Consider the following 24,105-nt stretch of genomic DNA (forward strand, 5'->3'; position numbering starts at 1 on the left):
TCAGGGCCCCATTCAAAATCATTCTTCTTCCGGGTCACGTGGTACAGAGGACTTACAATCTGGCTGTAATTGGGGATGTGCATCCTCCAAAAACCCACAACACCCAGGAAGGCCTGTGCTTCCTTTTTGCTGGTTGGTGGAGACATAGCTGCTATTTTGTTGATGACATCCATTGGGATTTGATGGCGCCCATCCTGCCATTTTATTCCCAAAACCTGGATCTCTTGCGCAGGTCCCTTGACTTTACTTCGCTTAATGGCGAAACCGGCTTTCAGAAGGATCTGAACTATTTTCTCCCCTTTCTCAAAAACGTCCTCTGCGGTGTCACCCCATACAATGATGTCATCGATGTACTGCAGATGTTCTGGGGCTTCACCCTTTTCCAGTGCAGTCTAGATTAGTCCATGGCAAATGGTGGAACTGTGTTTCCACCACTGGGGCAGTCGATTCCAGGTGTACTGGATGCCCCTCCAGGTGAAAGCAAACTGTGTCCTGCACTCTGCTGCCAAAGGGATGGAGAAGAATGCATTAGCGATGTCAATTGTCGCATACCACTTGGCTGCCTTTGACTCCAGCTGATATTGAAGTTCTAGCATGTCTGGCACTGCAGCACTCAGTGGTGGTGTGACTACATTCAGGCCACGGTAGTCTATTGTCAGTCTCCACTCTCCAGTAGATTTTCTCACTGGCCATATGGGACTATTAAAGGGTAAGCAAGTTTTGCTGATCACTCCTTGACTCTCCAGCTGGCGGATCAGCTGATGAATGGGGAGAAGGGAGTCTCAGTTGGTGCAATATTGTCGCTGGTGCACCGTTGTGGTCGCGATTGGCACCTGTAGTTCTTCAACCCTCAGCAACCCCACAACGGAAGGATCCTCCGAGAGACCAGGCAAAACGGACAGCTATTTAATTTCTTCCGTCTCCACAGCAGCTGTGCCAAAAGCCCACTGATACCCCTTTGGGTCCTTGAAATACCCTCTCCTAAGATAGTCTATGCCAAGGATGCATGGAGCCTCGGGGCCAGTTACATTGGGGTGCTTCTGCCACTCCTGCCCAGTGAGGCTCACTTCAGCCTCCAGTATACTCAGCTCTTGGGACCCCCCTGTCACTCCAGAAATACAAATGGACTCTGACCCTTTGAAATCTGATGGCATTAAAGTACACTGTGCACCAGTGTCCACTAGAGCCTTATACTCTTGTGGATCTGACATGCCAGGCCACCGAATCCACACCGTCCAATAAACGTGGTTGTCCCTTTCCTCCACCTGGCTGGAGGCAGGGCCCCTCTAATCCTGGTCAGAGAATTTTCTGCTCACCTGCTCTAAAAATGACTTGGAGGTCCCCTCCAGTGGACCGGAATCAAGATCAAACTGTCTACCTGGTCTGGAGAGCTGGCTGCTGGAAACTGGAGCGGCATTGTTCCTAACAGAATCCCCTTTGGTGATTGTTTTACCTCGCAAATCACGCACTCGTGCCTCTAGATTGAGGTGGGTTTTCCATCCCACTTCCTCATGTCCTCTCCGTGGTCACGCAGTTAAAACCACAGGGTGCCCCATGGTGTTTAGCCTCTGTATTCTCTCTCCTGAGCAGAGAAACACTTGCCCCTAATAGCTGAGATGCAGGCCCATACAGGTGGGGAGTAGGACATATTCTCTTTGATTTGCCGCACCTCCCGGGCCAGTTTCCCCACAGCTGAGACAAGGGAGAAAGAGAGACTTTCCTCATATTGCCGGAGTCTGACAGCCACCTCATCCACTGTTGGTGCCTTCTTACCTTTCCAGTTTACAACTGCCAGTGAGTTGGCATATGAGGATTGTGCGCTCCGCACAAACTTCCTCCACATGGATTGTGTGCACTGGACTTCATCTGGGTCTGTGGGCAACTGCTCATCGTCTGGTTCATAGCAAACCAGCTCCCGCACAGCTAATTCCCTCAAGTACTAAATACCCCTCTCCATATTGGTCCACTCGCCAGGCTAGCATACAAAATCCTCACTGAAGGGGTACCTCTCCCTCATGCCTGACAGAAGTCTCCTCCAGAGGCTCAGGACTTGTTCCTTTTTCCCAATGGCCTTGTCAATGCCCCCATCCCTGGCCAGAGATCCCAGCTGCTTGGCTTTCTTGCCCTCTAATTCCAAGCTGCTGGCCCCGTTATCCCAGCACCGCAGCAGCCAGGTGACAATGTGTTCGCTTGGGTGGCAGCTGAAATCTTTCCACATGTCTCGCAGCTCGCGCAGGGACAGGGACCGGGTGATGAGCTGTGTCTCTTGTCTCCCGCGATGACCCTGGCTCATCGTCATCCTTCCCGGAGCGATCTGCTCTCTTTGCGTCTTTCTTTAGTTTTACAGGGGCTACTGCAACCGGCACAGGTTGGTTATTGGGCTCAGCCACGATGCCTGCTGCTGGAACTGGGTTGGAGTAGCTGCTGTGCCCGCTGGGGAAACCGAGGCAGACCCTGCAGGTGTGGCAGTGGCAGTCGTGGTGCCAGTCAGGGGGGCTGTGACTGCCTGCTGGGCTGGAGGGTCTGCAGGGCCGGCTGGGGGGGCAGCGCCAGTCGCAGTGCCTGCCGCTTCATTTCCCCTCCTTTCCCCTTTAAGGCACTGAATCAGGTTGAACAGGGCTCGGTAGGCATGGGCCAGACCCCAGCACGTTGCAGTGATCTGTGTCTCTCTGGAGTTCCCAGGGTGGCAGCACACTTTTTGCAGATATTTTACTAGTTTGTCTGGATCCTGCACTTGTTCAGGGGTGAGTTTCAAAAACACCGGTGGTGCCCACTGCCCTAGACATCTGCCCATGCTGTCCCACACACCCAGCCACTCACAGCTACTCGTTTAACCCTAAACAAAACGTGCAACCCATTCAGGAGGCAGAACAATAGGAGCGAAGTGGCCTGAGCATGCCACGGGTACTCGAAATTCTCAAACACTGTTAGGACTAGCCTGAAGGAGGGAGGAGGGGTGAAAGAGTGGGGGAAGATATCCCCTCCGGCTTTCCCCACAGATTGGGTTCAATTATTAACAAATTCTAAGACATAGGATCTGAGGTACGGAAATGACCGCAGTGCTGCATGCAAATACAAGACTAATTTCATGCACAGTGATGTTATCATGTCATAAGTCGATATCGTACAGTACAGCAAATTTATCATCCTGATCTTTTTCCCAGTGATGATGAACAGCACAGCAGTGAATACATACTGCAAATAAGGATTCAAAAACCACAGCCATCTGATCAAAGTCAGCAACATTTTTTACCAGTGACTGTTTAACTAACACAGTAAATGCGTATAAAAAAATTTAACAAAATCTAAGAAAGCTGTTTTAACACACGCTGCTCAGCCCTGCCGTTATCCCCACCCCACGCTTGGGCACCAAATTTAATGTTCTGGTTTGGCTGCAGCCGGCAACAAAAGTGCCACACGGCCTCCCCTCACCCCACCGGGATGCAGAGGAGAATGGAAAGAAAAACAGGCAGCAACTGGTGGGTCGGGATAAGGGCAATTTAACAGAACAGCACACAAAGGGAGCAGGAACAACGACGATACAGAAAAGAGGAATACACAAAACAAACCAGCAGAACAGAGCCCGCAGAACACAGCCGGTCTCTCCCGGACCGAACTGCCGCTATGCCCTCCCGAGCTGCGAGTGAGTTCTCTCCCCCAGCTCCCCCCCACCGGAACCCAGCATGACGGCACATGGTATGGAATACCCTGCTCTGTTTGGCCACGTTTGGTCAGCGCCACCCCCCCCCCCCCCCCCCCCCCCCCCCCGTGCCCCTTCCTGGAGTCTGGTGAAAATTAACCCTGTCCTGGCCAAACCAAGGTCACAAGGCAAATGGGATCCTGGGGTGCATTAAGAGGAGTGAGGCCAGCAGGTCGAGGGAGGTTCTCCTCCCCCTCTACTCTGCCCTAATGAGGCCCCATGTGGAGTACTGTGTCCATTTCCGGGCTCCCCAGTTCAAGAAAGATGAGGAATCACTGCAGAGAGTCCAGCGGAGGGCTACAAGAATGATTAGGGTACTGGAGCATCTGTCCTACGAGGAAAGGCTGAGGGAGCTGGGCTTGTTCAGCCTCAAGAAGAGAAGGCTGAGAGAAGACCTAATAAATGCCTATAAATATCTTCAGGGTGGGTGTTAAAAGGAGGGGGTCAGACTCTTTTCAGTGGCACCCAGCGACAGGACAAGTGGCAATGGGCACAAACTGAAGCATAGGAACTTAACTAGCTGAACATGAGGAAGAACTTCTTCACTCTGAGGTTGACAGAGCACTGGAACAGGTTGTCCAGGGAAGTTGTGGAGTCTCCTTCTCTGGAGTTATTCAAGACCCACCTGGACAAGTTCCTGTGCAGCCTGCTGTAGGTGACCCTGCTTCGGCAGGGGGGTTGGACTAGATGACCCACAGAGGTCCCTTCCAACCCCTACCATTCTGTGATTCTGTGATTCTTTTGTGGTTTAGCCTGGCTGGACACTTGGTGGCCACAAAAGCTCGTCTATCACTCCCCCTGCACAACTGTACAGGGGAGAAAAAATACAATGAAAGGCTCATCGATCGAGATGAGGACGGGGAAAGCTCACTTAGCAGTTGCCATCACAGGCAAAACAGACTCAACTTGGGAAAAATAATTTAATTTATCACCAATCAAATCAGACTAGGATAGTGAGAAATAAAACCAAATCTTAAAAACACCTTCCTATCACACCTCCCTTCTTCCCGGGCTTAATTTTACTCTGTTATTCTCTACCTCCTCCTCCCATGCAATCGGGGTTATCACATGTTGTCTCTGCCACTCGTTCCTCCCCACACTCTTTCCCTGCTCCAACATGGGGGTCCCACCCATGTGAGACAGTCCTCCACAAACTTCTCCAATGTGAGTTCTTCCCACACCCTGCAGCTCTTCATGAACTGCTCCAGTGTGGGTCCTTTCCATGGGGTGCAGTCCTTCAAGAACAGACTGCTCCAGTGTGTCTCACAAGTCCTGCCAGCAGACCTGCTCTGACATGGGCTCCTCTCTCCATGGGGCCACTGGTCCTGGCAGGAGCCTGCTCCAGCGTGGATTTCCCATGGAGTCACAGCCTCCTTTGGGTGCATCTACTTGCTCCTGCTCCATGGGCTGCAAGTGGATGTCTGCTGCACCATGGATCTCCATGGGCTGCATGGGGACCTCCTGCCTCACCATGGTCTTCACCACAAGCTGCAGGGGTATCTCTGCTCTGATGCCTGGAGCACCTCCTTCCCTTCCTTCATCGACCCTGGTGTCTGTAGAGTTGTTTCTCTCACATATTCTCACTCCTCTCTCCTGCTGCAAATGTTGTTGTGCAGGGTTTTTTCTTTCTTAAATATGTTATCACAGAGGCACTACCACCATCGCTGATTGGCTCAGCCTTGGCCAGTGGCGGGTCCATCTTGGACCTGGCTGGCATTGGCTCTATCCAACACAAGGGAAGCTTGTAGAAGCTTCTCACAGAAGCCACTCCTGTGGGCCTCCCCTTGTAACCAAAATCTTGCCATGCAAACCCAGTACACCCGAATTTTAGTATATTAGGTGATACAGTATTAGATACTATATCTATAGCGAAGATCAGTCATTATGTGAAATTAATGTAATGAAATTAACACAGATTTCCTTTGTGGGATTGATCTACCTAATTTAGGGACAAGACTCAGTTGCATAGTCATCTAGGGTCATCTTTACCCTGAGAGATTACTCCAGCTTCATCTGAGAAAAGGTACAGTGATACCTGTCAGCCCTATGAAAACATTTTGAGACAGAGACATACAAAATACTAGAACACAACATTAATAATGCAACTAAATCTTGCACTAGGTGGTAGTAAATTTATCTGTCATCATTGTAACTAGAAGTCTAAATTTTCATTCGGTCAGTGGAGATATGATCAATAATTAATGAAATTCAAAAAATGATTCGTCTGAAAAAATGTGGTAACTAATACAGTTGCTTGCAAGTACGAACTACATGTAATTTGAGATGCAGTAGATCATCCAGATGCACTCCACAAGGCTACAGGCATCCTCTAGGTTGTGTATCAAATCTTTCAATTTCATATGGAAGGCCCAGGTATTATCAGGAATACCAAATAGTACCAGTCTGGGAAACTGCAGTGAGTCCAAGGTAGACGTCTACTTTTTGATGAGACAAATGACTCCATAGACTCCACTGATGGCACTGACCAGGCTTCAGCTGACTATAACAGGCACTGAGACTACTACATGACTACCTCTACTGTAGATACCTAGATTGGGATTCAAGAAACTAGTGCAGCTTTGGATGATCTTGGGTAATTTATTGGCCTACAGCTGTCAAGTTAAGAAGATACGTGTCTTCTAAAGGTCTCGTATTATGTAGCAGCCTCACACAGATGTCTCTCATAAAATTGAGTGCCTTGGGCTCCAGGCATTTAATTTTAAGTATTTAACTACTCTACTAAAATTAAATGTGATGAATTCTTACTGTCTTAGTCTGAACTCCTGATTCTAGGTTGACTTTGTAGCTGTTGAAGAGAAATAATTATTTCCAGGACATATTCCATCTCATCCTTAAGTAGTTATATATTGTAGACAAGACAGAACAGATGAATCACATTTTGGTGGTGCTTCTCCCTATCTACTTGAGGGCAAAGTGAATCTCAATGATTTTCTGAGATTTAGATATCTACATTGTGGATGCCTAAAGTTAGATGAACTGAATCCAAAGTCAGGTGTCCTGAATATTCAGCATAATATTAAAATTACCCTCTTGGTGCATAATGCAAATTGCTCCAACATTTCCTTCCAACATCATTACTGATAAAAAATAATGATATAATATAATGTAATCATAATATAATAATACTGATAATATTTTTTTAACAATAGAAATTAAAAAATAAAATGCAAGCGCTCAAGAATTTGTCCTCCAGGGATTCTTCATTGTTCTCAAAGAGCTGCAAGTCCTACTTGTCATCACATTCATCACTGTATACGTATTGACACTAGCAGAGAATATGGTCACTGTTACAATGATCTGTATTAGCTACTGGCTCCATACCCCTATATACTGCGTCTTCAGCAATCCCTCCTTTCTGGAGATGTGGTATATGACAGTTATTGTGCCTAAAATGCTTAGTGGCTTACTGACAGGATGCAAGATCAGCTCATTTGCAGGGTGCATGGCCCAGATCTACTTTTTCAATGCACTGGCCTGCACTGAGTGTCTGCTTCCAGCTGTCATGTCTTATGACTGCTTTCTGGCTATTTGCAGCCCCTTGCTCTGTCCAACCATCATGACCCACAAGCTATCTTAGTTGCTGGTTCTTGGATGGGAGGTTTTACCAGTTTCATACTCATTGATGAAGGTACTCTTCATTTCACGCTTGAATTTCTGTGACTCAATCACCAACCATTTCTTCTGTGATATATCATCCCTGCTCAACCTTGCCCACAAAGATACGTCAATGGTAGAGACAGTAGTTTTCATTCTGGCATTGATTATAGTTCTCATACCATTGCTTGTGGTGATGGCCTCTTACTTCTGCATAGCAGCTACTATAATGCGGATTCCCACAGCTCAGGGCAGGTGGAAATGTGTTTCAACCTGTGTTTCTCACATGGTAGTTGTTATATTTTACGCTACTGCTCTGTTTACCTATGCCCAGCCTAAGGCCATGGGTGTCTCTGATTCCAACAAGATGGTGTCAGTTCTATATGTAGTTGTAGTACCTTTCTGCAACACTGTCATTTACTCCCTGAGGAACCAAGATGTCAAAGAAGTACTAAGAAAAATAATAAATGGCAGAAATGTACTCAACAAGAGGAGTTCTGTGTCCTTAAGAGAAAGCACAACATAAATCAAATATTGATGGCACTCACAGGTGCCTTCATAACAGGCTTTCAGGTTACCTTAGTATTGGATGGCTAGCAGATAAAGATATTTTAGATAACCTACAGCATCTGAAATGGCAGAAAATATTACTGGTTAGCTAGCTGAATTGCTCCCCTGAGTATTATCTCCTGAGATAAAATGAGTTAGTGAGTGAAAATACTCCTATCACATAAATTCTCCTTATTTCCTCTACAAGACACACTGTTTTAGCTGTTTTACACAGTCATTGCCTGGAGCTGTTTATGTCTGTTCATTGCTTCTACCGGGATGCTAGGATGATTACACTCCTAATTCCTTCCCCAGTTATGAGATTACATGAAGTGGAATAACTTGGAGCCACCCTCTTCTGTGCTAGAAGAGTGAGATTTATCTTTGCTATATTTATGCATCCAGAACTGAAATGTGTATAGCTAATACATGGGGATAGACTGTCTCTGAAGTCACTGACAGCAAATGGGAACCTCCAGGGCTACAGATCTGAGAGTAATGCCAGACGGAGCATACTGTGGAAGTGTTAGTTTCTCTCCATTGAATGCTGAAGGAAAATAAATCACAAACCAGCTTAAAACCTTTTTTTTAAGAAGACTAGTTTATTTTCACTTTAATCTTTTTTGTTGATAAATTCTGTTGTTTGATAAATTCTGCTTGTTTGAATTACTCTTTCCAATGAATAAAATGGTAATTTTTCCTCTGTGTCTCAAACTTCAATTAAGTTCACAAGATAAGTAGTTAATACCAAACAGTTGAGCAGAGTATGAAGCAGTTCCAACCAACTTGTCCTACAAAATGCATACTGTAAATTCAATACACATCTACATTTATTTTTCCAACTTCTTAAAAAAACATGAGAATATAGTCAAATATTAAGAATGTAGATTTTTTTCTGAATTTTGAAAATCATACAATAGCATGAATATCTGTATATAGAAAATATTGGCAGACCCAATATCCTGGTCACTTGTACTCAGATAAAGTAACAACAAAAACAACAACAAAGGATGTGAGTCATCAGAATATTTTTAAATGGAGGAACAGTTCCTCACAGGCAGAGTTGTGCAAGTCTAAGTCACTCATGGGGGCTGTCTCTGGAGTGGCTGTGGGAGAAGAACATGCTCCTGTGAAATGATACATTTTATTCTAACAGAAGTATGTAAGGATGACTCTACATTATCAATAACCAAGTTGTGATTCCCAACTGTGACCCCAAGTCACTGCATGTATGTTTATTCATATCTGGACAATCTTTTGGAATGGTCTAAACATTTCCACATCTAGGGATAATATATTTAAAAGCTATTTCCTTTTAGGCAATATGAATGAAAATGTGCTGGTTTGGTTACCACTATACTGGAATGAATTCCAGCCCTATTACAGGAGATTTGAGACCCTCAAACGTCCCTACATGCAATGTGTACTACTCATCTCATGCTATAACAAATAATATACTGGTTGGATGAAACACAATTCTGTAATTATTTCAGACAACTTGAGGTGGGTGAAAAGAAAAATAATACTAAGGAAGGACTTTTTCTGAGATTTTCAGGGCATCAGAGAGGTTTAAGAGGAGATCTAGACAAAGCATTTCCAAAGAAGGGCAATGAGATGGTAAAGGGGCTAGAACACACATCTTACGAGGGCCAACTGAGGCAACAGTAGTTGTTCAGTCTGGAGAAAAGGAGGCTGAGGGGAGACCTTATTGCTCTTTATAACTACCTGAAAGGAGGTTGCAGTGAGGTGGGTGTCGGTCTCTTCTCCCAAGTAACAGCCAATAGGACAAGGGGAGATGGCCTCAAGTTGCACCAGGGGAGGTTTAGGCTGGATATTAGGAAAAGTTTCTGTACTGAAAGTGTTGTCAAGCTTTGAAACAGGCTTCTCAGAGAAGTGGTTGAGACATCATCCCTGGAGGTATTTTAAAGACCTACAGAAGCGAAGCTTAGGGACATGGTTTAGTTGTGGAACTGACAGTGTTAGGTTAACGGTTGGACTCGATGATCTTGACAGTCTCGTCCAGCCTAAATGATTCTATGACTCTATACTTGTCCTGGACATTTCATTCCAAGGGGGATTAGTCTCAAGCAAAATGAATGCAAATGCCTCTTCACCCTTTGGCTTGTTTTTCAGGAATCAATACCTTTAGCAGTGCAGAATCATAGAATAATAGTTTGGAAAAGACCTCTAAGATGATCGAGTCCAACCACCCACCCAACATCACCATTCCTACTAATACCACCATTCCTAGTAGTACCTAATCAAGAGCAGAATGAATGACCTATGAAGATATTAATATCTCAATGCTGACACATAAGATCAGTGACTAAACTTTTATCTAGGCAGCTCAGCTAAGCTTCTGAAGTTAGGAAAATCTGTAGTCAGCGTTGGAATTAATCTCATCCAGCACTAAAAGTACCTAACAGCTATCTCCATTTCAGCTAGTTGTACAAAATTGTTTTGTAGTGGGTCCTTCCTTTCCAGAGCATAATTCAAGTGATTTGTATCTTAATGGTTTTCTTTTAGGATAAGATAAATCCCACCCAATGCTTACTTCTCTCCACTGTTTTAGTTGAGAGAACTAGCTTGTGCAGGTACAAGCTGACAGATCCTTAAATGCGTAGTAACGAATATTTTCCTTGTCATACCTGCAGTGTCAGGAAAGACAAATCCTACCAATGGAGTGTGAAGCCCCAAATCCCTTTTTACCTGATGAGGGAGACAGATTATTTTTATACGCCTCATGTTGATTATAAAAGAAGCCTTTCAGAAGTATCTGTTTTATAAGCAGTTGTACAACTTGTTCAGCCATTTCATCAAGCTTTAGTCACAAAACTTTGAAAAAATAATTCATCAAAACCAGGAATGCTGCTTGCTTAATCTATTTTTGGCTACAGAAAGATTACTAGACTTTCTGTTTTCAGGGTTGAGGTTTTTTTTTTTTTAATCATAATGATAAACACTATTCCTAGGGTAGGGAAGAGAGAAGTAGCAATTTGTTTCTTTGATTGGTCCCTTTGGAAGAACAGACCACAAGCACAGATGAATTCTTCAGTATTAGAAGAAATACTAAACAGATGTCACAGCACAGTCTCTCTGAACTTCAAACAGTCCCTTCAACGTTGGTACAAGGACTCAAATTTGTAAGTGAAATAGAAGAATTTACTAATGTAGCATTTCTTATAAGTATTAATAACACTTTCTTTGAGTCTGCTGAGAAGTATATTGGCTAATGAAGTTAGTAAAAAGAAACTACGACAGAAAAGACGGGGTTTGAGCTAAATCTTTTTCTTCTTGGTGAGAAGCCACACAGTAAATCTTGTTTCTCACAGAACATCTGTGAATTTTCGTGCAAAGAAAAAAGAGTGAAGCCGTATCTTTTAACTGAACATACTTTTTGACAGTTTCCCTTCCCTTCCCTCCCCTTCCCTTCCCCTCTGAAATATAATGAATCATTCAAACAGCTTTGAGAAAAAGGACCTGCATTACGAAAGACACTATTGCAGGCCTCTATAGTTAGGCATTCAAGAACTAAGTGTATTTTTAATATTAATATGGTAGACTACAAAAAGAAAGAGTTTTGAAATATTTTTCAAGAAATTATTCATGGTATTAATTGTATGATTTTATTTCATTAACAAAAAATTTGTGCTTCAAAGCCTTTACAAATTAAACATCAAAGTTTGGGAAATCCCACCCTGGCTTTCCTATAGTTAATAGAGAAAAACACGAAAGAACCTCAAGGTTGTTTATCCAGATACATAACATGTCATCTGAATTTCACTTTGCCGATGTCTCTTTTTCCTCATTGATTAGACACCAGTGATGTGATTCAGCTGTCAGATTAAGGTTTCTTATTTTTTGTGTCTACACATAGAAGGGTGAGATAGGAGTTAAGATTCAATTGCCTAAGAGTAGGTGTCTAGTATCCCTTGAGATATCCTACAGGATATCCTCCAAATATTGTTTCAGAAGGCCATGTTCCAACTGATGAGGCATATATTGGATAGCCTAGTCTATCTAAAATGACAGTAAATAGCTATATTTAGACAACTGAATCAGTCTGTAAGTCGCTGAACTTCTACTGTTAGTGAACAAGATTATATTGGTATTCACAAGAAAGTCAGGATACCAATTTAATGTAACAAATGGACTTGAACAATTTGTCGACTTTTGAGATGCCCAGAAATATCTTGCCCAGCCTCCAGCTGTCATTTCAGAAGGGTGGAGGTTCATATAGATCCTGTGTTATGTTTATCTGAAATTAATTTATAATTCCAGGGCCACATGGTATCTCAACTGGTAGTAGGAAACCATTTATGGGCAAGTGAGTCAATCCTTCAACACATGATGCAATTGCCTGAAACAAGACTTAGCTCTTAGCTATCCCACCTGACCTCCAGCTGCTATTCCAGAAGTGCACAGGGCTACTGCAAATCTTGTGTCATGTCCTTCATACCCATTTGGAAAGCTCAGATATCCTGGAGTTTCTTAAGTGGTACTACATATCTATGTGTATCCAACTGAATCTTGCCCTTATCATAGGAAAGAGGACTCCAACATTCATTAGTTATTCAGGCTTGAACCCTGCTTACACAAGAACTGGAATGTCTTACAGAAATGGGAACAAGCTGGCAAATTTATCAAAATTCTCTGAAAACGTGAGACAATGTAGGGATTTTTCAAATTTGGTTTTGGATTAGACCACATATTCTGGGCTCATGGGCTATAGGACAGAAAAGCTTTATCTATTGTGAATTATTTTCTAGCAACTCTGTTCACAAATTCACAAATAAATTTATCGTACAATTTAGAAAGTTTCTGGACATAATAACAGATAATTCTGTCTAGGTCAAGGAGAAGTTAGACATTATGCCAGTGGGAGAATGCAGAATTATTGTTATTTTGTTCTAAATACCATGTCTTTGAATACTTTCATAATTAGTAAAACTGGCATTTGCAGCAGTAGCAAGACTAATATTAATTTGACTGCAGTGTGAAAGAAATGTAAAACAACTGTAAAATGAGACAGAAAAAAAGGTATTCTAATGTATTATAATCTCTAATAACAAGAATGTTTTTGTCTTTACAGAGGTAGACAGGAGACATGGAGGTGAGCAATCACAGCACGGTCAAAGAATTCATTCTCCTTGGATTTTCCATTGCTCCTCACTTGCAGATTCTCTTCTTTGCAATCTTTCTCATTGCATATCTCTTAGTTTTAGCAGAAAATATTATCATCATTGTGACTGTCTGGACAAACTGTAACCTCCACTCCCCCATGTATTTCTTTCTGAGTAATTTGTCCTTTCTGGAGATCTGGTATGTGACAGTCACACTCCCCAAGACAATGCTGAGCTTTGTGTCAGTGACAAAGCAAATCTCCTTCATGGGATGCATGACACAGCTGTACTTCTTCCTCAGCCTGGGCAACACCGAATGCCTCCTCCTGGCTGTCATGCCATATGATCGCTATGTTGCCATTTGCAAGCCTTTCCATTACTCTACTATCATGAGACACACTGTCTGTTTCTACCTTACTATGGGATGTTGGTTGACTGGTTTCTTAATTTCTGGATGTAAAGTATTTTTTATCTCTCAGCTAACATACTGTGGACCTAATATAATCAACCATTTCTTCTGTGATGTTTCTCCTCTCTTGAACTTATCCTGCACAAATATGGAAAGAGCTGTACTTATGGATTTTGTGGCTGCCATATTTATCCTCCTGATGCCTCTTTCTGTAGTAATCCTATCTTATATCTACATTATCTTCACTGTCTTTCACATTTCATCTGCACACGGTTGCCAAAAAGCCTTCTCCACCTGTGCCTCCCACCTTATAGTGGTCATTGTCTTCTATGCAACAAGCATTTTCATCTATTTGAGGCCTAAAACACTTCCAGTTCATGACACAAACAAAATCATGTCTGCTCTCTATGCTGTTGTTGTTCCTCTCTTCAATCCCATCATTTACTGCTTGAGGAACCAAGAAATCAAGGATAGTCTCCAAAAGATCTTGTTCAGAAAACGAGTTTCCATGCAGAAATATTAGCAGGTTTAATAACAGAAAAGAAGAGATTATACAGGCAAGAAAACTATATAGAAATAATCAGATTTTATGATTAATTCACTTCATTAAAAGCTCTGGTTTATGCTTCATAAGCTGAAGCAAGTTGGTCCAAATATAATTTTCTTGAAATTCGGGAATTACAGGGAACTGAGTCATAAGAATGGAACAGTCTTATGCATGATCTTTTGTCATTCTGAGTCTCACCAGTAGCTTATTTTAATGAAAGACAACATTAAATGCTTTAAGGGCAAGGGAGATGTGCTTACCTTTGCTTTATCCGTCAGATCTCCTATATAATCAATAGATAAAATTTTATACAGACAGACAAAGTTAGGCAAGATTATCTGAATTTTTCTCTAGAGGACTTTCCATTCCTTCACTGAATACATGAGGAAATCACTCCCATTTTGTCTAGCCTAGGGTGAGAGCTATCCTAACTTTAGGAACAGAGTTATCTACAAAAAGACAGCAGGAGCAAGGGCAGATAGCTCTAAATTATGTGAATATGCTGTCAAAATGATAGTCCAACCTGAAACAATTACCTCTGGGAAAAGAGATCTCAGCTCATATTTGAGATTCAAAGGGAAGATGCAATACTTCAGGTCTCAGGGAATTCCTGTTGTCTCTTGCTGAAGCTGGAACATTATATTTGTGCCCCTGTCAGAGGTATACGCTGGTTGAGGATCATTGTCAACAAACTAAGGAGCTATGGCAGGAGGTCAGCAGATGATATCAGAGATGATGATAAAATAGATTGACAGGATCTTTTGAGACCCTGCAGATACGAGAGCATGAATCCCAAACTGTACAGAAGGAATGAGAGCCGTAGTGAGTCCATATCAAGTTGGGTAATGGAAGCCTGGGTAATGGAAGCACCGTGACAGTAAACGCTGGAAGACTGTGACTTCTGGCATGAGGAGGAAGGCTATTCTTCTCTCTGCAGATCTACAGCTACAGAATGGTTTCAATGCTCTTGAAGTAGATAGGTGACTGAATGATCTATCCAAAGAGGAATAAGTGCCATCTGAGCCTGCACAGCAGAACCTGAAGGATGTGTCAAGTCACAGGCTGAGAGAGTTGGGCTTGTCCAGCCTGGAGAAGAGAAGGCTGCGGGGAGAGCTAATTGCAGCCTTTCAGTACTTAAAGGGAGCCTATAGGAAAGATGGGGACAATCTTTTTAGTAGAGACAACAGTGACAGGACGAGGGGTAATGGTTTTAAACTAAAACACGGTAGGTTTAGGCTAGATATAAGGAAGAAATTCTTTACAATGAGGGTGGTGAAACACTGGAACGGGTTGCCCAGAGAGGCAGTGGAGGTCCCATCCCTGGAAACATTCAAGACCAGGTTGTACAGGGCTCTGAGCAACCTGATCTAGTTAGTGGTGTCCCTGCTCGCTGCAGGTGGGTTGGACTAGATGACCTCTAGGGGTCCCTTCCAACCCAAATCTTTCTATAATTCTATGATTCTATAATAGGGGGAGTCCCCTCTGTGGGCTATAGAGGCCTGACCTGTCAACCTGAGAGGCTATCTAGAAAGATTCGCTGCTTGCCAGTGGCTCAGTTCAGAAGATGTTTCGGAGAGACTTCTGTGGTGGCTTAACCTAGGTTGGCTGTTCAGACACCCACCAAATCACTCTCTCACTCCCCCTTCCTCAGGAAGACAGGGGGAGAAAACAAGATGAAAAAGCTTGTGGGTTGAGATAAATGACAGAGAGATCATTTATTAGTTATCCTCATGGGCAAATGAGACTCAACTTTGGAAAAATTAATTAAATTTATTACCAATTAAAAATAGAACGGGATGGTAAGAACAAAGACAAAAATAAAAACACCTTCCCTCTATACCTTTTCTTCCCAGGCTCAACTTCACTTCTTAATTGCTGAGCCTTCCACCTTCTGCCTACCAACTGGTGCAGCAGGATGGAGATTGGGGTTGCAGTCAGTTCATAATACTGACTCTGCCACTCCTTCTTCATACTTTTCCCCTGTTCTAGCATGGGGTCCCTCCCACTGGATACAGTTCTTCATGAACTTCATGCTCCACTGTGGGTCTTCTGCACAGTGTACAGTCTGTCAGGAACAGACTACTCCAACATGGGTCTCCCTTTGGCTGCAGTTCCTGCCAGGAGCTGGCTCCAGCACTGGCTCTCCATGGGCTGCATCTTCCTTCAGGGCATCTCCACCTGCTGCATCCTGGGGTCCTCCATGGGCTGCACTGTAGTTATCTGCTCCAGCATGGTCCTGCATGGGCTGCAGGGGGACAACATCCTTCACCATGATCTTCTCCATGGGTTGCAGGGGAATCTCCACTCCAGTGCACGGAGCACCTCCTCCCGTTTCTTCTTCACCTGCCTTGGTATCTACAGGTTTGTTTCTCTCACATTTTTCTCACTCCTCTCTTGCACAGCTTCTGCATAGTGCTTTTACCCTTTCTTAAACATGTTGCCACAAAGGTGCCACCAGCTTTGCTGATTGGCTCAGTTTTGGGTAGCAATGTGTCTCTTTTGGAACTGGTTGAAACAGGCTCTGTCTGACATGGGGGCAGCCCCTGGTCTCTTCTCACAGAGGCCACCCTGCAGCCCCCACCACTACCAAAACCTTGCCATGTACACTCAGTACAACTGCCAAGGTTGCCCAGCCCTTCCTACCTCAACAATTCTATGATGCTAAGATTCTGCATTCTCAGATATGTATCTCTGTTTAATTGAAGTAAAAAATTGTTTTAAGATTCTTTTAATAAAATGTTCATCTTTATTTTGACTATTTGACAACATTGACTCTTAAATATTGTAGATGGTAATTCTGTTCTCCTTACTAGGTAGCCCATAATGCCTAGATTACACGCTGTTTATCACTCATACTTTTTAGAACAGTCTGGTTCTTCCTGTATTATATTACAAGAATTACAGACTCCAGATCAATTAATTCCACAAGCTTTTAATTACTCACCGATGTATCTCCCAAGAAGACAGCTGCATGCCATGCACATCACTTGCATGATCCACACTTGTAATTTAAGCATGTTAGTGTTCACTGTGGACATATTAGTGCTAACTTCCAATTCTGATTTTCTAAAAGCCAAGGGGCACATTCAAGGTGTATTCCAGTCACAGAGGATGAAGCTGCTCTGCTTTATTTATATAGGTGGTCACAGAAGTTCCTGTGCTTAAAATTGTCATCTTCCGCCTATCCTGAGACTAGGAAAGGTCATGGAACACAGTATGTACTCAGGCTTGTGGTTCTAAATCTAACCTCATGTGGTCCATCTGTACCAGAGGCAGTCTGTTAGAAAGCTCAGTCTGTCCTCTGTCCCTCACCAGCACTAGAGAAATCACCCTAGATCTCTGACAGTGAAAGCAAGTCAAACACATGATGTGATCAGAATAACAGGTTTTTATGCCTTGCCCCAAGCTGTATTGATTAAGTACAGGGTTTCTCAGCATAGATCTCAGAACAACCTTAATGATATTATTTGTTACCTCTCATAATCTCTTTATCTGATTTTCCTTCTTCCAAACAAGTCACCCCCATTTTGTTTTTTTCATTTTCTTTGGTTTTGCTGATTTTGCAAACTTATATGGTAACTATATCCCTAGTACGTGTCACTTTGTAAACCAGCAACCCTCTATCCATATCGTTTAATATCTTTCAACCTAGGGAAGTTCCCAATACTCCCCTTTCACTGCCCTAGAATCAGGTATCTTCCCCAATCATTTTTTTGTTGTCATGAACTTGCTAAGCACTCCAGAAGAACAACAGGCTTTTTAAACTTAAATTATAGACCTTGTTGCAAAATACATAATGTCTATAAGCTTTTCTTAATAGAAAAAGACTCAAAATAATCTGCATTAAACAACATAACATCTGTCAGAGAGCTTTTCCTAAACAAGACAGTCCTTAAATAAACAGAACATAATTAGCAAAAAGTAAGCAAAGAAAAAAAGTAGTTTGTTACATCAGAATGAGTGATGGTGCGAAGATGAAGTTATTTCATCTTTCTCCTCAACTTTTGGTATTTGGTCTGAATAGTTAAACTTCCTTTAGGTATTCAGTCACTAAGGCAACTCAGACAAGACACCTCCTTTAAGAGGTGGAATGAAATGGTGTCCATACCGGCTCAGTTGCCTACTTGTTTCCTCCACTACAGTGGAGACCTACAGAATATGGCCAGCTGAAAGCTAGGATGTAATTTTTCTCATTATATGCTAGACATGGAACAAAGGTAAGACAAATGACATCTTAGGACTACTTCTTTATTTTTTATGATTTCTTTTCCTCTGAAGACAGAAAAGAACTCTAGCATGATTAATTGAGAGATAAACTCGTTACTTTTTAGTACTTTATATTTACCTGGCTAAATCACAGTTCTCCAGTGTAGAAGTCTACACATAAACTAACTGTTTTTTGGTTGTTTTTTTTGTGGGTTTTTTGGTCAATGGAGAGAATTAAGGGGAACTTCTATGGTGCACTTAATCCTTTCCTTATGGTAGACATCTGAAACTGATGAGATTCACACCTTAACAGGTGTGGTACAAGAACGTCAACAGAGGTATCTAGCTGTGATGCTCAACCTCAGCTCCTTGACTGGACAGGTGCAGTTCTCCAGAAAGACCCCTGTCTGTCAGTCTTACAAGTGTAGGCATCTGAAACAATGAGAGGGGAGGGAAATCTCATTTGAGGTGTTCCTCAGTCCTTACTGATTTTGCTATGGATACTTATATGGTTTACTGTCTTATGCACGTGTGCTGTGAGAAACAAATTGACAGACATAGTATCAGGGAAGTGATTATTTAGTTAGTTAATTATTTATTTCATGTCAGATGAAAATTTAAAGAAGAAGCAGGAATTATTTACATGGTTTGGATAATGGTCTTTATTCCAGGACTGACTGACTATTCTCATTTAACAGATGTTCTGGTTATGGTGATATAAGCAAAGGGATTAATGCTCAGGCACGTACCTTTCATCACTATCCTAGTAGGTCTTTGACCTGCCACATTATCTTGCCATGCTAGTGTCTTAAGCAGACACCTACAACAGATCAGGTGATCTGTACTCAGAAGTTGACTTACTGTCTAGATCTACTGTATACATGCCTTTTGTCTATTACTAGAATTGAGATAGCTAGCTCAAACACAGATGAGAAGTAGGTCTGACATAAAGGGCACAGTTGAGTTCATCTCAACATAGACAGCTATTGCTGTTTTAAAATCTTAGAATATCTCACCTGGCTACCAGCAGCCACTGAAGTAGGGAACAGGCCCCTTTAATAAACTTTTTATTTTATTTTATTGGCACCATATAATGTCTGAGATAGCCCTGGGAACATGAAAATGGCAGTGGACACCCAGTGCTCAGGTAAAAAAAGCCCATCTAGAAACGAATATGGAGATTTAAGTTAGCACACACAAAACAGAGAAGTTCAGAATGAAAATAACCAAATAAATCGGCTACTGCAGAGAGCTTTGCAATACACCCCACTGATCTGCACACATAGTCAGTATCTGTACTTTTAAATATGAGTCAGAATAAAGACAAGAGAGAGAGTCTTCTCTCACTAATGAAGAGATAGGTGGAAAGAAGAAATCCTGTTCTACCACTGGACGTTTGTCATGTAAATATGGTTATAGTGTCCTTTTCTTCCTTGTGAAGCAGTGTGATTATTGGTTTACTAGATTTGCTGTATGCATGTCTCTTCTTTTATTTTGTGAATCCTAGGTGCATTCAGTAGGAGACAGATGGTAACCTACGCAGTTTAACTGAAATGGTGTTTCTTTTTGGTTTGCTTACATGGGGCTTTAAGATTTTTCTTTGTATTCAGGCCATATAGAAGGCAAATACTTATTTAGCTGAGTCAAAACCAGCTGCCCTCTGTTCCCTTTATAGTCTGGGTCATAAACAGGTACTTACAGAGGGAAATTCCTCTCATGATGAGGCAAGCATCTGCTTTAAAAGCAATTTATTCTGTGGAAGTGCTGAGGTGCCCTCACTGACTAAAGGTAAAACAGGGCAAGCTGCTTTTCTGAAATTGTCTACATTGCAGACAGATAAACATAGATTAGATCAATCCTATGACAATCTCAAAGACTGCAGACAGTATAATTTGTCGATCAATTAATTGGAACTGCATGTGTGTGGGGATTCTGGTTTCAACTCTTTTGCCTGTGTATAAGGATCTAGAACCACTGGAGACCATAGAACCAGAAATCTGCAAGTATACAGATAGAATCACTCACTGGATATGATCATGCCAAACACTGCATTTCCCTCCATGTAAAAAAAATTTCTCCTGACGCATCCTGCTAAATTAACAGTTTGTGGATTTTGCACTATGTTAGTCGTTCTGTGACACCTGAAAGGTTCACCTTGTCATCCTTGGAACTCCCCTACAAGTTGTTGCAGGCTGCTGTTAGATCACCTCTGAGCCTTCTCCTCACCAGTCCAAAGAAGACCAGCCCTATTCTTAGTATTTGTACTCCAGACCACTGTTGGCCTTACTGGTAGGCCTCTGCCTAACTCTCTCCAGTTTCTCTCAGCCCACCCTAAGCCAGGTGCTCAAAACTGAATTCCAGGTGTGCCTATGTGAGCACTGTATAGTGGGTGATCTTTGCATCCTTGAATCCGTTAGCCATACCACTTTTACGGTAGCCCAGAATAGATTTTGCCTTATTTAAGAGTGACTGCTGCTTGTTATTTGGTTTGGCATCCATCATAACTCTCAGGTCTTTTTCATCAAGGCTGCCACAATGGCTTCTCAGCCTAACTGAAGTATGTTGTTATTCTAGTTTAGGTATAGAACTTTCTATTTTCTGTTCTGAAAAATCTGTATTTCAGCATGAGGTTTCCTTTGCTCCCTGCATGTATGCTACATGCTTTATAGCATCTTTTTTGTTTCCAGCTGCTGCTCTGAAAAGGCATTGGTCTTCTGTTAGTCTTGCAGAGCATTTGCTGGCCCATTAGAGATATTTTGGATACAATAGGGCATCCAGAATGCCACTGAATAGCAACATATACTTACCTGATCCAGGGCTTTCACTGTACCTTAGATGATAGGAACAGGATTAGTCTAACCTACTTTGAGGAGTCTACAGTATAGAGGCAGATACATGTAATGTGCACGTTTACATGTGTGCTGAGAGTTTTGGTTGCGGTAGTATGGGTACAGTCCAACTCAGTACAAGAAGAGAGTCCAAATAGCTGAGCAAATAAATAAACTGCCTACCAAAACTGCTTTCTGGACTCCTTCGTCTCTACTGTTTGGGGGTCCTTTAGATGGAAGCCAGTAAGAATCAAGAACATCCCAAATGGCCCTAGAGTGCTCTGTGTAGGCAGCTGAACTCCGTCTTAAACATATACATATTTGGTGTTTAAATTGGGACAAATGAATCCTGTATCTAACATAAACCTAAAAGCAAATATATGTATAAAACCCCGTTTTGAAGCTGAGGTTTTAGTTCATAATTATTGTACATGACTGTGAGTATTAAAATCAGGCATGCAGGTATTGAAGAGAGTTTCCATATGTCAATGTCATCCATGGAGATGGATAGATCAGGCAACTCAAAAAACTCATTCAGTCTATCTCATAGAGGTACTACACACCACTGGAGGAATCATTTCAACATAATATTTGTACTGTACTGTACTATTCAGAAAATACATAGCATGGCTATTCATACACCTAAAGGTGGTAAAAGTAATTCCGGTGTAGGAGAAATTACTTACACCAAAACTGATTATCAGTTAAGGCTCTGATTTAGATTTAGGGCACTAAAACCTTTTTTTAATTTAAGCTTTTGTAAATGATTGCCATATAGTCTGCTTCAGGGCTTTTTTGGGGTTTTTTGTGGGGATTTTTTGTGGGTTTTTTCCTCTGCCCTATAAAAAACAGTAGACATCAGCTAGTGTTATTTCATTGTTGAGTGTATCAGACAAAATCTTAGACATTTTCAGAGTTTCTTCTACTCTGTATGAAATCACAGAAGAAACAATAGCTTCCATCCTCTTTCTGTGATTGCTTCCACTGGGAGGCTACCTATAATTTCTAGGTCAAATCTCATGAGACACTGAAGGTAAATAAAGTAGTCGATTTATCTGTGTTGGTATAAATCACACAACTGACACAATAGTCTACACTTCATCTGCTCCCTGTTGATCATATTCTTGAGGACCAGCTAAGGCAGCGGATTCTACTCTGATTTACCACTACAGAAGGTAGTGAACAGTTCATTTTTTTAATAGCACAGGTTGAGGCATTCTTATTTTTGAAGGAACAATATCAGTTAGCTACAATCAAACCAGACCCAGAACTATAATTAACTGGAAATTATGCTGTATCTGGGATGTGTACCTTTTTATCTCAATAAGCTTTAGGTAGCTATAACTCTCTTCAGAGCTAGCCGTAGAAACTTCTCATGGGGTCCTTCAGATGTGTTTGGAGGTTTTTTAAATCAGATTGTATATATCCTTGTGGTGCTTGGTACTTCCCTCACGGTTCATAGGATATACATGGTATAACTTTAGAAATGTATACATGTAGAAACTAAAACCTTGCCAATGTAAATGTCTATCTATAAGCTCATAACCTAACACTTCTCCACTGGATGGACAATATGATAGCATGATTCATCTGGCTTATTTTAGACCTGTGTCTTAGCTGAGATAGGACTGGTAGAGCCTATTTATCCCCATGAAGTATAAAGTAAAAAGCATGCTTACATTTCTACAATGAAAAATTCTGAATTGAGTAGATGAATTCCACACAATTAATTTCTAGAAATCCAGCAACAAAGCACCTAAACTTTTACAGTGTTATAAGTGGTGGTGTAACATATTGATAAGAATTTAAGCCTACCTCGTTAGGTTTCATTGTGTTAATTTATTGCAGGTGGATAAGGTTCATCTTTCCCCTACAGAATGGGTGGGAGGAATGAAACCAGTGTCACGTATTTCATTCTCCTCGGTTTTCCCACCACTGCTGAACTGCAGCTGCTCTTCTTCTCTGCTTTACTTCTGGCTTATTTATTAACTGTGTTGGAAAACTTCCTCATCATTCTTATAATCCGAACTAGCCACAGTCTGCAAAATCCCATGTATTTCTTCCTAGGAAATCTGTCTTTCTTAGAAATCTGGTATGTTTCTGTTACTGAGCCAAAAATGCTCACAGATTTCCTCTCTCAAGACAAACGTATCTCATTTCAGGGGTGCATGACACAGTTGTATTTCTTTGTAACTTTTGTTTGTACTGAGTATATTCTGTTAGCTGTTATGGCCTATGACCGTTTCTTGGCCATATGCAAACCTCTCCAATATTCACTCATCATGAATCATCAGTTCTGTGCTCGGCTGACAGTTGGTTGTTGGATGTGTGGTTTGATCACTTCGTGCATCAAGCTGAGCTTTATAGCCCAGCTTTCGTTCTGTGATGTATACAAAATCAATCACTATTTCTGTGATGTTTCACCCCTACTGAATATCTCCTGCAGTGATTCTTCTTCGGCTGAGCTAGCGGACTTCATCTTGGCTCTGCTCATCATCATGGTGCCTCTGTGCACTGTGGTCACCTCCTATATTTGCATCTTATTCACCGTGTTGAAGATCCCTTCTTCTCAGGGGAGGCAAAAGGCCTTTTCCACTTGCAGCTCTCACTTGACTGTAGTGATATTGTTCTACTCCACCACTCTTTTCACTTACGCCCACCCTAAGGTCATGTATACCTACAGTGCTAACAAGTTGGTGTCAGTCTTGTACACGGTAGTTGTGCCACTTCTGAATCCTCTCATATATTGTCTTAGAAACAAAGAAGTCAGGTTTGCCCTGAGGAAGACCTTAACTTGCACAAGACACACCTAACAAGGTGCTCTGCTCTTGAAGATCAATTGGCAGTGCTCACGAACTAAATTCAGGAGGTCCTTAATCCACCCTGAAGTGAAACTCTCCTATTTATGCATCGAGTAACCATATTTATAGAACTAGACTTTAACAAATCTAAGTTTGATCTATGTATATGCTATGGGTTTGGGTTGGGAGGGTTTTTTTCTTGTTTATTTTCCCCCTATGATTCTATGCTGATTACCTTTCTTAGAAGTTTTCAGCTGAATAACTGCTCCAGTTATAAAGAGAAGGTTGGCAATGTTAGAAACGGAACCCCAGATTTTGTTTTCCCTA

General features: G+C 42.1%; 2 protein-coding genes and 1 pseudogene across 2 annotated transcripts; all 3 read left to right on the forward strand.

Moving 5' to 3' along the window:
* Positions 1–3,624: 3,624 nt before the first annotated feature.
* On the forward strand, positions 3,625–7,841 carry LOC104326733 (olfactory receptor 6P1-like; annotated as a pseudogene).
* Positions 7,842–12,971: 5,130 nt separating this feature from the next.
* LOC104326732 (olfactory receptor 6A2-like) lies at positions 12,972–13,919 on the forward strand. Its single transcript, XM_009931540.2, has one exon. The coding sequence runs from the start codon at positions 12,972–12,974 to the stop codon at positions 13,917–13,919; it is 948 nt and encodes a 315-aa protein (XP_009929842.2).
* An 8,935-nt stretch (positions 13,920–22,854) lies between these two features.
* On the forward strand, positions 22,855–23,790 carry LOC104326731 (olfactory receptor 6Y1). The gene has a single exon (XM_009931539.2). It carries the CDS (start codon positions 22,855–22,857, stop codon positions 23,788–23,790), a length of 936 nt encoding a protein of 311 aa, XP_009929841.1.
* Positions 23,791–24,105: the final 315 nt, after the last annotated feature.

Source organism: Opisthocomus hoazin, chromosome 26, assembly GCF_030867145.1.
Source record: "Opisthocomus hoazin isolate bOpiHoa1 chromosome 26, bOpiHoa1.hap1, whole genome shotgun sequence".
NCBI lineage: Eukaryota > Metazoa > Chordata > Aves > Opisthocomiformes > Opisthocomidae > Opisthocomus > Opisthocomus hoazin.